We start from the raw sequence: 15174 nt of genomic DNA, 5'->3' as shown, positions 1-15174 counted from the left end.
GAGGCAAAGGCCGGTGTTCGCGCGGGGCGTCCCCACGGGCCGGCGCGCGGACACTCCCGGGAGCGGGGCGGAGGCCGGCACAGCTGCGGGCTCCGGTCCGGGCCAGCGAGGCGACCCGGGGGCCCGGGCTGGTGCCCCATCCTCCTCCGTCAGCGGCCGCCGCGGACGCCCCCTCGGGGTGCCTGCCCTCCCCTCCGGGCGGCCGGCAGGTGTGTGGGGAGCGGGCGGCGGGGTGCGTGCGGCCACGGGTCCCCTCGCGCGTGGGCGCGGGGGGGGGGGGCAGAGCTCTCCCGTAGCCATGGGAACCCAGGGGCTCGGTGACAGAAAATCGGAGTTTAAATACTTTAGTTTATAATTCGGGCCAGTAGGGGCTTAGTTTTTTTAAACATAAGAACCTTCAGCCGAAACCAGTTTGGCTCAGTGGATAGAGCATCAGCCTGCGGACTGAGAGGTCCCGGGTTCGAATCCGGTCAAGGGCATGTACCTTGGTTGTGGGCACATCCCCACTAGGAGGTATGCTGATCTTTGTTTCTCTTTCATTGCTGTTTCTAGCTCTTTATCCCTCTCTCTTCCTCTCTGTAAAACATAATAATATATATATTTAAAAAAAAAATCTTCGAACTTGGGAGTTGTCTCAGAACACTCATAGTAGGACCTTTAGTGTGTTTAAAGTTGCTTGGTAGATACAGTAAATTGAATGTATTTGGAGGATCAGCCAGACCTGGAAGGACACCAGAATCTGTTCAGAGTGGATGCGGGCTTGGTTTGTAAAGACACTTTTCTGACACGTCGAGGAACAAGGGATTTCCTGACCAGCTTGCTGGCTGCAGTGCGTCCTTAGGCGGCACCAAGTCGGAGTTTTTCAAAATGGAAGGAGAAACGTGTTTAGTCACTAAAGTTCTAACATAGTTTTACCGTTTTTGTTCAGGTTTTCTATCAGATGTTACACCAGAAGAATGCTGGTAAGTATGAAAGGGGTTAATAAAATATTTGGTTTTGTTGTTTATTTGTTTTTGTGAAGCACAACTTTTAACATGTCAAGAACAGGGAAAGATGCCGAAGCCGGTGTGGCTCAGTGGATAGAGCCTCGACCTGAGGACTGAAAGGTCCCAGGTTCGATTCTGGTCCAGGGCATGTACCTTGGTTGCAGGCACATCCCCAGTAGGGGGTGTGCAAGAGGCAGCTGATCGATGATTCTCTCTCATCGATGTTTCTAGCTCTCTATCCCTCTCTCTTCCTCTCTGTAAAAAAATCAATAAACTATGTTTTTTAAATAAATAAAATAAAATATATTAAAAAAAAAAAAAAACTGGGAAAGAGATTCTATCCTCCTTGCACGCTAACAACTTAGCCTGCCACAATTTTGTAGAAGCTGCAGGCCCCGAGGTCAGAGATGAGTTACAGCAGAAGCAGGAGTCAGAATATCAACAATTTTACTCCAGTCCCAAAATCAGAAGTCACCTGCACATGGAGTTAGGCTAAGGAACCTAAATCTTTTTTTTTTTTTTTTTTTAATATACTTTATTGATTTTTTCAGAGAGGAGGAGAGAGAGATAGAGAGCCAGAAACGTAGATGAGAGAGAAACATCGACCAGCTGCCTCTTGCACACCCCCTACCCGGGATGTGCCCACAACCAATGTACATGCCCTTGACCGGAATCGAACCTGGGACCTTTCAGTCTGCAGACCGATGCTCTACCACTGAGCCAAATCGGTTTCAGCAGGAACCCAAATCTTTATTATAATGGACAATAAGCATTTCAAATAAGCTACATGTCTTATTTATTTATTTACTTATTTACTTGTTTATTTATTTTAAATATATTTTATTGATTTTGTACAGAGAGGAAGGGAGAGAGATAGAGAGTTAGAAACATCGATGGGAGAGAGTCATTGATCAGCTGCCTCTTGCACACCCCGTACTGGGGATGTGCCCGCAACCAATGTACATGCCCTTGACCGGAATCGAACCTGGGACCCTTCAATCCACAGGCAGATACTTTATCCACTGAGCTAAACCAGTTAGGGCATAGGTTCACATTCTTAAAATTAAATCTTTGTGCATATCCTAAATTTTTGAGACTTTAATTTCAAGTATGCTAAATCTTTGAATGTTTATTGACAGCAGAATGTAGTATTTGTCTGTTATTTAGCAAATAAAAAGAAAAAGTGGAATTTGTAATTCTCAACATAATCAGTGTAATACTTGTGATTGTATCCACCAGGTAAAAACGTATATTTACATAACATTTTGTTTTGCATTTAAGGTTTGTGTTTAAACAAGATTTTGTTTTTCCTGTTGCCAATAGGTGCTTTTCTGGTATAAAAAAAATAGCATCTTTAGAAAACAAATTTTAAAATATCTTAAATAAGCTTTTATTACTTTTAGGAGTTAAGAAGTCTCTGTTCCTTTGCTCCAAACCAGAAGACTTTGTTACCTGCATATAGAGTAGGAGTAATGTTGTTTAGAAACGGGCTGGTGTTGGAAAATGAAGATTGTCATGACTGTAACTCTATGCTGAAATAAGATTAATTGTCTTGGAAATACTTAGTTGGGTAAGTATTTTTAATAGGTATTTTTAAATAATTAAAAATATTTAAAATTTTTGTGAAAATTTGAATACAAAATATATGAAATTAAAAAAAGTTCACTTTCAGATAGAAATTAATAGTGGTGGCACTATATTAACTTCAGACTTATGACATATCTCAGTATTTTTAGGTCAATAGTTCAGGAATTTTACTAACTTGTAGCTAATTAAATCTAGGCTTGAGGAAATTTTTAACCAACAATGAGTTATACTTGAAAAAATTTTAATTCAATTCAGAATGCTTAAAAATCATATTTAATTTAAAATATGCCTAGGTACGGTCCTAATGTAATTGTCAACTATGCCTTGTTGCTATTTATTACATTGTTTCTATGGGAAAGTTAATTCTGCACTTAAATCTCTGGGAGCCAGTCAGAGGCAGCTAAATTAGGCATTTGGAGATTCAAGGATACAGAGTCTCAGGATATTACAGGGTAGGGCAGAAGTAGGTCTACACAGTGTTCATTCTTGTAGTATCATTGATTAGTTATTGTATTATTTTTCATACAAATAACTGTGTGCCCCACCCTATATATATATCTAAATTCACACAACAGGAGATACCATCAAGATTAATTATTCTCCAGATATTCTAAATTGAGAGACATTGAGTACTTACTCTTATCTGGGTAATGACCTCTATTTCACTTGCTGGCTATCTATTTAAAAAAAAAAAAAAAAATATATATATATATATATATATATATATATATATATATATATATATATATTTCAGAGAGAAAGGGGGAGAAAGAAGTATCAGTGATGAGAGAGAATCATTGATTGGCTGCTTCCTGACTCTTGCACGCCCCCTACTGGGGATTGAGCCCACAACCTGGGCATGTGCTCAGACCAGGATTCGAACCAGGACCTCCTGGTTCATAGGTCAATGTTTAACTGCTGAGCCACACTAGCCAGGGTTGCTGGCTGTCTATTGTAATAAACCAGAGAATATATGTGGTTAAATTTCATGTTTTCCTTTTTTTTTTTTTTTTTTTAAAGTTAAATTTATTGGGGTAACATTGGTTAGTAACCTGTTTTCCATTTTTATTTGTCTCTTTTTTATTATTGGGGTTCTTCACTTTTCTTTGTAGAATTTCTTGCTAAAACCTCAGAATGGTTATGAAGTATATGACAGAGGTATTATTATAGGTAGCATGTACTTTAATGAATGTTTTCATGTAATTAAACCTCTTTTTGTTAAAATGACCTTAGTATCTTATTTTTAACCTGATCAATACTCTTTAAATACTGTATTCTATTTCTTAGACACTAGTGTGGTTCTTAAAAGCATGAGCTTTGAAGTCAAGCAGACCTGAGTCAAAATTCCAGCTTTGACATTTAACTAATACTTAACCAACCTACCTAATACTTAAGCACTAGTTTACATATCTTTAAAGTGAGGATAATTCCTACTTAATAGGATTATGATAGTTAAATGAGATAATTATAAAGTTCTTAGTTAAATGTCTGGTATATGGTGATCTCACTAAAAATATTACTCTTTTTTTTAAATGGTCTGTACATACTAATTATAGTTTTTATTTTGGTAATATGTATAATATTATTTTTACATGATATTCATTCATACCATCTGTTAACCAATTTATTCTTTTCTCTTGAGTTGTATAATTGACCTATATTATCTTTTAAAGTAAAAGATTTAAGTAATTGTCATATCATAAGTAATGTGATTACTCAATCACATTACTTATTGATTGTTTGGCACTCTGGTCAAGGCATATACCTAGGTTGTGGGTTCCACCCCTGGTCAGGATGCATACAGGAGGCAACTAATTGATGTTTCTCACATTGATCTTTCTCTCTCTCTCCCTGGCTTTCACTGTCTCTTTCTCTCCCCCCTCCCCTTTCCCTTCTCTCTGAAATAAGTAAGTAAATAAATAAACGTAAAAATCGTTAAAAAAAAAAAATTATTACTAGTTCAGAAGAACTAACTAACCTCCACTCCAAGTAATTTGGTTAGAATTTCAAGTACAGCATCCTGTCACCATTTAGTTTTAACATTGGCATTGATATTAGAAATTGATTGCAAGCTAAACACTTAAAATATATATATATTTTATTGATTTTTTTACAGAGAGGAAGTAAGAGGGAGAGAGAGTTAGAAATGTTGATGAGAGAGAAACATCGACCAGCTGCCTCTTGCACACCCCCTACCCGGGATGGGCCCGCAACCAATGTACATGCCCTTGACCGGAATCGAACCTGGGACCTTTCAGTCCGCAGACCAACGCTCTATCCACTGAGCCGAACCAGATTCGGCCTAAACACTTTTTTTTTGTTCACTATTAATCACCATTACAATTACCAACTTGAGATTTTTGTTGTTGTTTTTGATTTTTACAAAGGAGACTTCCCTTCTTTCTTTTCTTTTAAAAAAATATTGATTCTTTACAGAGAGGAAGAGAGGGGACAGAGAGTTAGAAACATCGAACAGCTGCCTCTTGCACACCCCCTACTGGGGATGTGCCCACAACCAAGGTACATGCCTTTGACTGGAATCGAACCTGGGACCTTTCAGTCCGCAGGCCGACACTCTATCCACTGAGCCAAACCGGTTTCAGCCAACTTGAGGTTTTTGATGTGATTGCTAATGTCTGTTGCAGAATACTTCATCCAGTAGGAAAAATAGCTGATTGGCCCTCGGAAATCCAATCTTCTTATATCACGCTGAAGTTAATGAAAGTAGACTGTGCATTGAAAATGCTACAAGATTATAGGCTAGACAACTTCAATGAAAGCAGTATGCTTTTATCATTCCCCAACATTACAAGAGAACTCACCACCAACTAGAAGCTCTTAATCAGAAATAAGAGCTATTTTTAAGCAAATTTCCTATCAATTAGTGATGTGAACCCACTTCTGTCCTACTGGTTTGCTCACAATGCAACCTTTATCTTTCTATCTACCCATTACAAACAATGATCTTGCTCTTTTTCCTGTATGGTAGAATTGTTTCTGTGCTGTGTAATTAAATACTTAATGATATACTGTTTTGTGCTAATCTCTGATTGTTTTAGATGTGCTGTGTATTCTCAACTAGATTGTAGACTTTGAGGCTAGGACCATATATAATATTTCTTTGTTAATGTTTTTTTTTTTTTTTTTTTTTTTTTTTTTTTTTTTAAGAAACATTAATGTGAGTGAAATATAGATTGGCTGCCTCCTGCACATCCCCTATGAGGGATTGAGCCAGCAACCCAAGCATATGTCCTAATTGGGAATGGAACCAGCAGCCTTTCAGTGCAGGGAACAGTGCCCAACCAACCGAGCCATACCAGCCAGGACTGTTAATTCTTTTTATGCTAAACATGATAGGCATTAAGTAATGTCTTATTGGAAAATCTAAAAATAGCCATTTGTTTTGTACAACTGTGACCAGAGCTCAAAGCAAAAACACATCATGTCCATGTGGGATAGAAAGTACAGTTACTCTAAACACGTTTTTAAAAAAGTATTTAAAGTTTGCAAGATTTATTTTATTTTATTTTATTTTATTTTATTTATTTATTTATTTATTTTGAGTTTTGGGTGTGCCCAGATCCTATTCATCAAGATCTGGGTAAGCTCCTTAGTTGTTGTTTTTTTAAAAAAATATTTTATTGACTTTTTACAGAGAGGAAGGGAGAGAGATAGAGAGCTAGAAACGTTGATGAGAGAGAAACATCGACCAGCTGCCTCTTGCACACCCCCTACCCGGGATGTGCCCGCAACCAAGGTACATGTCCTTAACCGGAATCGAACCTGGGAACTTTCAGTCCGCAGACCGATGCTCTACCACTGAGCCAAACCGGTTTCGGCTAAAGTTTGCAAGATTTAATGTTATGTTAAGTTTGGTCTGAATTTTGGTTAGTACATAGAGACCTATTGTTTGATATGAAGATGATTGTAAATTAAAGGCCCTCTGCATGAAATTCACGCATGGATAGGGTCCCTTGGCCTGACCAGCAGTCAGGGCCGATCCATGTCTTCAGGCTGCCGGCCAGGGCCTTCCCCAGCTGCTGGCCCTGGGTTCCTCCTTTATTTTGTGCTGCCCCCTGGTGGTCATCTCTCATCATAGCTAGTGATTGAACACCTGGTCTCCTGGTCGAACTCCCGAGGTGACAGTTTGCATATTAGCCTTTTATATAGAGAAATATTTTAAACTAATAAGTTTGGCTGTGATGATAAAAATGAGTAATTAGCATACATTTTTCTGTATTATTTTTAAACATTTCTAAGTAAGACTGTAAGAGAATAATTGTTTCATTACTTCTCTCAATAGCTTAATTCTAAATGCTCAAGGAATAATCCCCATAGGATCATAATAATACCATGGATATCCTTTTTAGATATTCTGTTTTCCATTCACTTAAAATACTCAAATATGAACTTTGCTTCTTAGGCAAATATGCTTAAATGGTGTCCTAAAATGCTTAATTATTTTGTTTATGTTCACCCTATGTTTTAGCAGATTCACCCTATGTTTAATGCTCAGTAATGTTTATTAATTAATAGCTATATATGTAAAACGGAGTATTTAGGGAATAATATTTCTTCTTTTTCAGGGTATCCTAAATCTGTTTTGGAACCATGAAAATTTTGCTGGTTTTTGACTTTGACAATACAATCATAGATGACAATAGTGACACCTGGATTGTACAATGTGCCCCAGAGAAAAAGCTTCCTAATGAACTACAGGATTCTTATAAAAAAGGATTTTGGACAGAATTTATGGGCAGAGTCTTTGAGTATTTGGGAGAGGAGGGTGTAAGAGAAGATGAAATGAAAAGAACAATGGCATCAATACCTTTCACTCCAGGGATGGTGGAGCTTTTAAACTTTATAAGAAAGAACAAGGACAAATTTGATTGCATCATTATTTCAGATTCAAATTCTGTCTTCATTGATTGGGTTTTAGAAGCTACCAATTTTCATGATGTGTTTGATAAAGTGTTTACAAATCCAGCAGCTTTTGATGGCAGGGGTCATCTCACTGTGGAAAATTATCACGCTCATTCTTGCAATAAGTGCCCCAAAAACCTTTGCAAAAATGCAGTTTTGGTAGAATTTGTAGATAAACAGTTACAACAAGGAGTGAATTATACACAGATTGTTTATATAGGTGATGGTGGAAATGATCTTTGCCCAATAACCTTTTTAAAGAAAAACGATGTTGCCATGCCACGGAAAGGATATACTTTACAGAAAACTCTTTCCAGAATGTCTCAAAATCTTGAGCCTATGGAATCTTGTGTTGTAGTTTGGTCTTCGGGTATTGAAATAATTTCTCATTTGCAAGTTCTAATAAAGGAATAATATGCCAACAATTGAAATCTGTACCAGTTAAGATGGGGTACAGCAGCATACAACTAAAATCCCAAATGCCAGTGGTTTAAAAAAAATATTTTTCCTTCTCACTTAAAGAAATACAGAGGTAAATGTCTCTTAAGGCTGCTATTTTGCTCTACCAATTTCAGCATTTGGCTACCAACTCTTGATATAAGATTGTTCTTCAAGCTCTCAACCCTCATGTCAACATTCTTTTTTTTTTTTTTAATATATTTTATTGATATTTTACAGAGAGAAAGGGAAGAGATAGAGAGCTAGAAACGTCAATGAGAGAGAAACATCAATCAGCTGCCTCTTACACACTCCCACAACCTGGACATGTGCCTGCATCCTGGACATGTACCCTTGGTGGGAATCAAATTCCGGACCCTTCAGTCTGCAGGCTGATGCTCTATGTACTGAGCAAAACTAGCTAGCACCCAAATTAGTGTATTTTAAAGGTAGGGATGCAGTATCTATTACCCAAGTTTTCATCAATTACAGACTTTCCTTTTAAAATTAAATACAAATTACCCTAACCGGTTTGGCCCAGTGAATAGAGCATTGGCCTGCGGACTGAGGGGTCCCAGGTTTGATCCCGGTCAAGGGCATGTACCTTGGTTGCAGGCACATCCCCAGTGGGGGCCGTGCAGGGGGTAGCTGATCGATGTTTCTTTCTCATTGATGTTTCTAACTCTCTATCCCTCTCCTCTGTAAAAAAAAAAAAAAAAAAAAAAAAAAAAATCAATAAAATATATATTTTAAAAGTAAATAAAATTAAATACAAATCAATGTTTCTCAAATATTTTAAACTTATATCAGTATCACAACTCTAACTCCAGTATACTGGTTTAATCAGTGTATTATTTCTACTCTTTAGTCTTTTGTGACATATGTAATTTGTAGAAATACTCAATATTTAAGATACTGATTCATGTAGAATGTTAGCAAAATAGCAAGTGATGTAAAAAGGTTTATAATTTCATGCTAATTTCTAGGCTCTTGTGTTTTAGGTGTTTATATCCATTGTGTAAAATATTAGAATTTTTCTTTTCCTCTATGGAAAGCTCCAGAAATAGAAAAGCTCAATATAATTTAATGGGGGGAAATGGGTAGGTTGTAATTCTTTCAGGATGAAAAAAATCTTTAACAGGTTAGATTACGTTTAAACACATTTACTCTTTTTTCTTTTCTTTAATATACTTTATTGATTTTTTACAGAGAGGAAGAGAGACGGATAGAGAGTTAGAAACATCGATGAGAGAGAATCATCGATCAGCTGCCTCCTGCACACCCCCCACTGGGGATGTGCCCGCAACCAAGGTACATGCCCTTGACCGGAATCGAACCTTTGACCTTTCAGTCTGCAGGCTGATGCTCTATCCACTGAGCTAAACCGGTTTCAGCTAAACACATTTACTCTTATAGATTATTATTTTTCTACTAGAGGCCTGGTGCACGAAATACATGCACTAGGGGAGGGGAGGGTGTCCCTCAGTTCAGCCTGCACCCTCTCCAATCTGGGATGTTCGGCAGTCAGACATCCCTCTCACAATCCAGAACTGCTGGCTCCCAACCACTCACCTGCCTGTCTGCCTTCCTGATTGCCCCTAACTGCTTCTGCCTGCCAGCCTGATCAACCCCTAACCACTCCCCTGCCAGCCTGATCAACTCCTAACTGCCCTCTCCTGCTGGCCTGGTTGCCCCTAACTGCCCTTCCCTGCAGACCTGGTTGACCCCAACTGACCTCCCCTGCAGTCCTGTTACACCCTCCCCCCCCAAACTTTTCTCCCTTGCAGGCCTGGGCCTCCTCAACAGCCCTCCCCTGGCAGCCTAGTTGCCCCTAAATGCTCTCTCCTGCTGACCTGGTTGCCCAACTGCCCTCTCCTGCCAGCCTAGTTGCCCCTAACTGTCCTCCCTGTAGGCCTGGTCCCCCCCAACTGCCCTCCCCTGCTGGCCTGATTGCCCACAACTACCCTCCCCTCCTGGCCATCTTTTAATGGACATCTTGTGTGATGGCATGAGGGTCAATTTGCACATTACCTCTTTATAGGATATGTTGAGGCCAGTAACAAATTACAAATTATGTAATTTGTAAGACTTTTATTTATTATAATGGTAGATCAAGTAATTTGGACCAGATTTTCTAAAGAACACATCTAGAAAAGTTGATAGCTAAACAAAAATTTTAAAATATCTGCTTAAAGCCTTGAAAGAGGCGATAACAATGAACAATTGCTACCAAAGCACAGAAACCCAAGTAGGTGAGCTGCTTTTTCCTAGAAGTGTCCGCTAGTTCTGTAATTATTGTCTGAGATGCTCAGTGGTTATTTTAACAACAGTGTGCTACCAAGGGGAAGAGGCCTGCAGTGATAAACCTTTCCCCTTGAGTAACAATTTCAAAACTAGTAAGAATGATCCAGAAATAAGCATATCTACCCAGGGATGGCAGCTTAGCATTTTTTTATTTTTTTTTTATAAATCCCTGAAATTGGATTGAGATTAAGATTTTTTTTAGAGCTCCCAGGTGCTCGGCAGAAATAAAATTCTCTCAAAAGGATGTTAACATCCTCAGTATGTGGACAGGCTCCAAAGTGGCCCCCCACAATTCCTGTAACTGGTATGCCTTGTTTGTGTGTGGAGAGGGGGAAATACGACTTCCTTCTAATCAATAGGATACTATAAAGATGATTATGTATATGTGATTATATCATTCTAATGCCCATCTTATCGAACTCTCCCTTGCTGACTTTGAAGCAAGCTGCCATGTTATGAACTGGCCTTTGGAGAGGGCTACAGGAAAAACAACCGAGGATGGCCTCTGGCCAACAGTTAGCAAGAAGTAGGTCCTTGGTCCAGCAGTCTGCAAGGAACTATAAGCTGCCACCATGTGAGCTTGAAAGTGGATCCCTTTCCCAGTGGAACCTAAGCTGAGACCACAGCTGACACTTTGATTGCAGATATGTGAAAGCCTGAAATGGAGTCCCCAGCTGAGCTGTGCTTGGACTCCTCACCCATAAGACCTAAGCCAATAAATGTGTGTTGTTTTAAGACACTCAGTTTGTGGTGATACTGTTATACAGCAATAGAAAATTGATCCAGTAAGCTTCTGCTGGTATTTAAGATAAATCTATAAAGTTTTGCAAGTACACTGTAGGACACAATAAAAAGCCACACCAAGAAACAATGAATACCTGCAGAAGCTTCCATTTAAACAGATCTGTGGGACATCCAGATACCACAGTTTTCAGACACAAAATGAGAGCTTGGGCAAAGAATTGAAAGCTATATTTTAAAAAAAATATGGAAATACTAGAGCGGAAAATTACCACGGCTGAAATTAGAATCAAAGGATGGATTTGACAACAGAACAGGCATAGTACCCTGTTTCCCCAAAAATAAGACAGTGTCTTATATTAATTTTTGCTCCCAAAGATGCGCTAGGTCTTATTTTCAGGGGATGTCTTATTTTCCCATGAAGAAGAATACGGTACACATTTATTGTTAAATGAAAATAAAGGAAATTTATTACCTGTATATGGTATGGTAGTTTGGTAGTTGTCAACACAAACCAGACAAACTGTGAATCCTACAGTATCAAGAATTTACTCATTTATTCAATGACAATCATGTTGTCATCTTCTGGAACATCATCATAACAATCCAATTCCTGAATTTCCTGGTGAATTTCTTGTGGCTCCATTTCTTTCAGAATCAGTGGACCAAATCTCTCATATTTAGCCTGGGGGGGCCTTATTTTTTTGGGGGATGCCTTATATTTCACTCAGAAGGAAACCTGTAAGTAGGTCTTATTTTCAGAGGATGTCTTATTTTCGGGGAAACATGGTAGAAGAGAGAATTAGTAAATGAACAAAAGTTAGAAGAAAATATGCAGAATGATGCAGAGAGAGACAAAACAATGAAAATACAGAAGTTAGCAAAATATCTGTGACATAGAATATATAGTGAGATCTAACATCGTAAATCAGTGTCCAGAAAGAAAGGACAAAAAAAACCAAAAAACAACAAAAAACAAACAGTATTTTAAGAGATAATGACTGAAAATTTCACAAAATCAATGAAAAACATCAAACCACAGATTCAAGATTCGTTATAAACCCTAAACAGGATCAAAAGAAAACCACATGAAATCACATCATTGTAAAACTGCTGCTAACCAAAGATAGAAAAAGGCTAAATCTGTCAGGAAAAAAAACCCAAAAAGATATTGAAAGGAGCAACAATTAAACTAATAGCTGGTACTATTTCTTAAATATTATATTTGGAAGAATTCAATAATAAAGCCTTATAGGCATGGATTTTTTTTCTTGGAAGGGTTTTAAACTACTAATTCAATATCTTTCTTAGATATAGGGCTATTCAGGTTGTGCAGTTTTTCTTGAGTAAGCTTTGGTAGTTGACTATTACTTTGACGCAGAGTAAATCACCTCAAAATTTAACAGCTTAAAAAATTAACAGCTTAAGACTAAGTGTTAATCATCTCACAGGTTCTATGGGTCAGGAATTTCAGAGCACTTAACTGGGTTCTGGCTCAGGATCTGAAATGAGTCAAGATATGTGCTAGGGGCCCAGGCATCCTCAAACTTTTTAAAGTGGGAGCCAGATCACGGTCCCTCAGAGAGCTGGAAGGCCGGACTATATGAACTACTAATTCCTACTGTAGCACCTCGGCTGCGCTCACTGTCCAAAAAACCTGGTGGGCCGGATCAGACTCCTCTGCGGGCCGCATGTGGCCCGCGGGCCGTAGTTTGAAGACCCCTGTTAGGCAGTATTCATATGAAAGCTTGACTAGGGCTTAGGCTCTGCTTTCAAAATGGCTCACTCGCATGCCTTTTGGCAGGAGGCCTCGGTTACTTATTGGTTGTTATCACAAAATCTCATTTTATTGTTGGTTGTTGGCAGGAGGCCTCAATTTCCAGCCACGTGGGCCTCTCCAAGGAGCTGCTCGAATGTCCTAAAGCCATGGTCTCCTGCCAAGTGAGCTGCTATCCAAGAGAGAGTGCAAAGAGAAAACTACTATGCCTTTTGTGACCTCCTCTTAGAAGTCGCATACCATTACTTCTGCCACAGTCTATTTGTTAGAGGAGAGCACTAAGACAAACCCATGCTCAAAGAGAAGGAAATTAGACTTCCTTTTTGAAGAGGGAGTCAGCGACTGTGTCCATATAATAAACCCTGGCTGGTGTGGCTCAGTTGGTTGGGCATTGTCCCATGCACCAAAAGTCTGCTGCTTTGATTCCTGGTCAGGCCACTCCCTCGGGTTGTGGGCCCCATCCCTGGTGGGGTGTGGGTGGGATGTTTCTTCTCCCTCTCTAAAAATCAATAAACTAAGTCATTTCTATTTCCATGTTATTGTTGTTGTTTTTTTAATGTTTGGTATGTCCTTGTCTCAATTATCTGTAGGGTCTTATGTTCTTACCTCTTTTTCTAAGTACTTCATACATGGAGGATATTAATATTGTCATATTTGTGAAAAATATTGTTTGTATCATATTGTGTTAATATTTTCTAAATCTTATTTTTTAAACATATTTTATTGATTTCAGAGAGGAAGGAAGAGAAATAGAGAGAAACATCAATGATGAGAGGGAATCATTGATTGGCTGCCTACTGCATGCCCCCTACTAGGGATCAAGGCCAAAACCTGGGCATGTGCCCCTGGCCAGAATCTAACCCACGACCTTTCCCTCTGCAGGCCAAACCAGCTAGGAGCTAAATCTTATTTTGATTATTTCTAGATAATCTGGCCTTAATCTTTATTTTATTTATTTATTTATTTATATTTCAGAGAGAAAGAGAGAGATAGAAACATCAGTGATGAGAGAGAACCATTGATTGGCAGCCTCCTGCATTCTCTTCCCCCCATCCCTTGAGAACTGAACCACAACCTCCTGGTTCATGAGTCAACACTCAATCACAGAGCTACATCAGCCGGGCATAATCTTTATTTTTAAATATAAACATCTAAATTGAACATGCGGGCTATTATTCATTAGGTTGTATGAAACAAATATATTGATACACACTAACTAGGCTTATTAAAATGTAAGATTCTTGTTCTCTAAAATATTTCCTTTATAAACAAAAGAATCCTAATGTTTCCCCCAATGACAAGCAACTTCCTTGTGGATATTTTTTACTATACTGAAATGTGAGCTTATAAAATAAATATATTAGAGTTAATTGTGAATTAAAGAAGACTTAAATATTAAAATCATAATAGGATTGGATAGAGAAGGAGGAACCTCTTGTGTTGGTGGGCAGATTCTAAAATGGTCCCAGAGATTTCCCACTCCCTGGTATACATGCCAAGGGTAATCCCCAGTACTGTGAACTGGGCATTACTACTGTGATTAGGTTCTTGATGTATTTTGATGTATTTTACTACTGTAAATAGGTTGTTTTACAGCAGGGCGATTATGGTGGTAGACCTGACCTAAGCGCATGAGCCCTTTAAAAGCAGAGAGTTGTTCTAGCTGATAGCAGAGGAGGAAGTCAGTGATTCACAGTGCATAAAGACTCTACATGCCATCGTGCGTTTAAAGATGGAGGGGGAGGCATGTAGTAAGTAAAGTAATGTGGACAGCCTCGAGGAGCCAAGAACAGCCCCAGCTTGACAGCCAGCAAAGAAACAGGGACTTGAATCCTATAATTCTGTAAGGAAACGAATTCTACCAACAACCATGTGAGCTTAGAAGACCTAGATGAAAAACACAGCGCAGGCTGACAGCTTGATTTCAGTCTGTGAGACCCGGAGCAGAGAACCCAGTCACACTATGTTCAGATTTCTAACCCGCAGAAACTGTGAGATACGGTAATATATTTGTGTTGTTTTAAACTGCTATATTAGTGGTAATTTGTTATATAGCAATGGAAAGTTAATACAATAGCTAATACAATAGTTAATAGACTATTCTCAGGGAATAGTCTACTTTTCACATGCACATCTTTTTTATAAACTTACATTAGAGGTCCAGTGCATGAATTTGTGCATGGGTGGGGTCCTGCCGGCTTGGCCCCAATCAGAGCTGATCAGAGCTGGGCCTGTCGAGAGGAGGATTCTGCAGGAGGTTGGCCGGCCAGCCTGCCCTTATTGGAACCAATCACGGCAGGGGCAGCTGAGGGGAGAGGCCAAGGGCGATTGGCCTCACCCCCTGACTGGTGTGTGTGTGGGCCAATCAGGGACAGAGCTGGCAGCAGCGAGGAACTGTGGGCCAATTGGGGTGATGGG

General features: G+C 39.1%; 1 protein-coding gene across 4 annotated transcripts; it reads left to right on the top strand.

The window, feature by feature from the left end:
* The first annotated feature begins 19 nt into the window (after positions 1-19).
* On the top strand, positions 20-7921 carry PHOSPHO2 (phosphatase, orphan 2). Of its 4 annotated transcripts, none has more exons than XM_036422443.2 (5): positions 20-209; positions 929-962; positions 2390-2556; positions 5219-5287; positions 7160-7921. In XM_036422443.2, the coding sequence occupies exon 5, from the start codon at positions 7185-7187 to the stop codon at positions 7908-7910; it is 726 nt and encodes a 241-aa protein (XP_036278336.1). In that variant the 5' UTR covers positions 20-209; positions 929-962; positions 2390-2556; positions 5219-5287; positions 7160-7184; the 3' UTR covers positions 7911-7921. The 4 variants fall into 4 exon arrangements, with proteins under 4 accessions (XP_036278336.1, XP_036278337.1, XP_045431364.1 ...); XM_036422444.2 differs by lacking the exon at positions 5219-5287 and adding an exon at positions 3861-3990; XM_036422442.2 differs by lacking the exon at positions 5219-5287 and having other exon boundaries at positions 25-209.
* Positions 7922-15174: the final 7253 nt, after the last annotated feature.

The sequence above is a fragment of the Pipistrellus kuhlii genome, unplaced genomic scaffold, assembly GCF_014108245.1.
Source record: "Pipistrellus kuhlii isolate mPipKuh1 unplaced genomic scaffold, mPipKuh1.p scaffold_m20_p_7, whole genome shotgun sequence".
In the NCBI taxonomy this organism is placed as follows: Eukaryota; Metazoa; Chordata; class Mammalia; order Chiroptera; family Vespertilionidae; genus Pipistrellus; species Pipistrellus kuhlii.
Note: the sequence above shows the minus strand (reverse complement) of the source record. Positions and strands in the feature narration are given on the sequence as shown.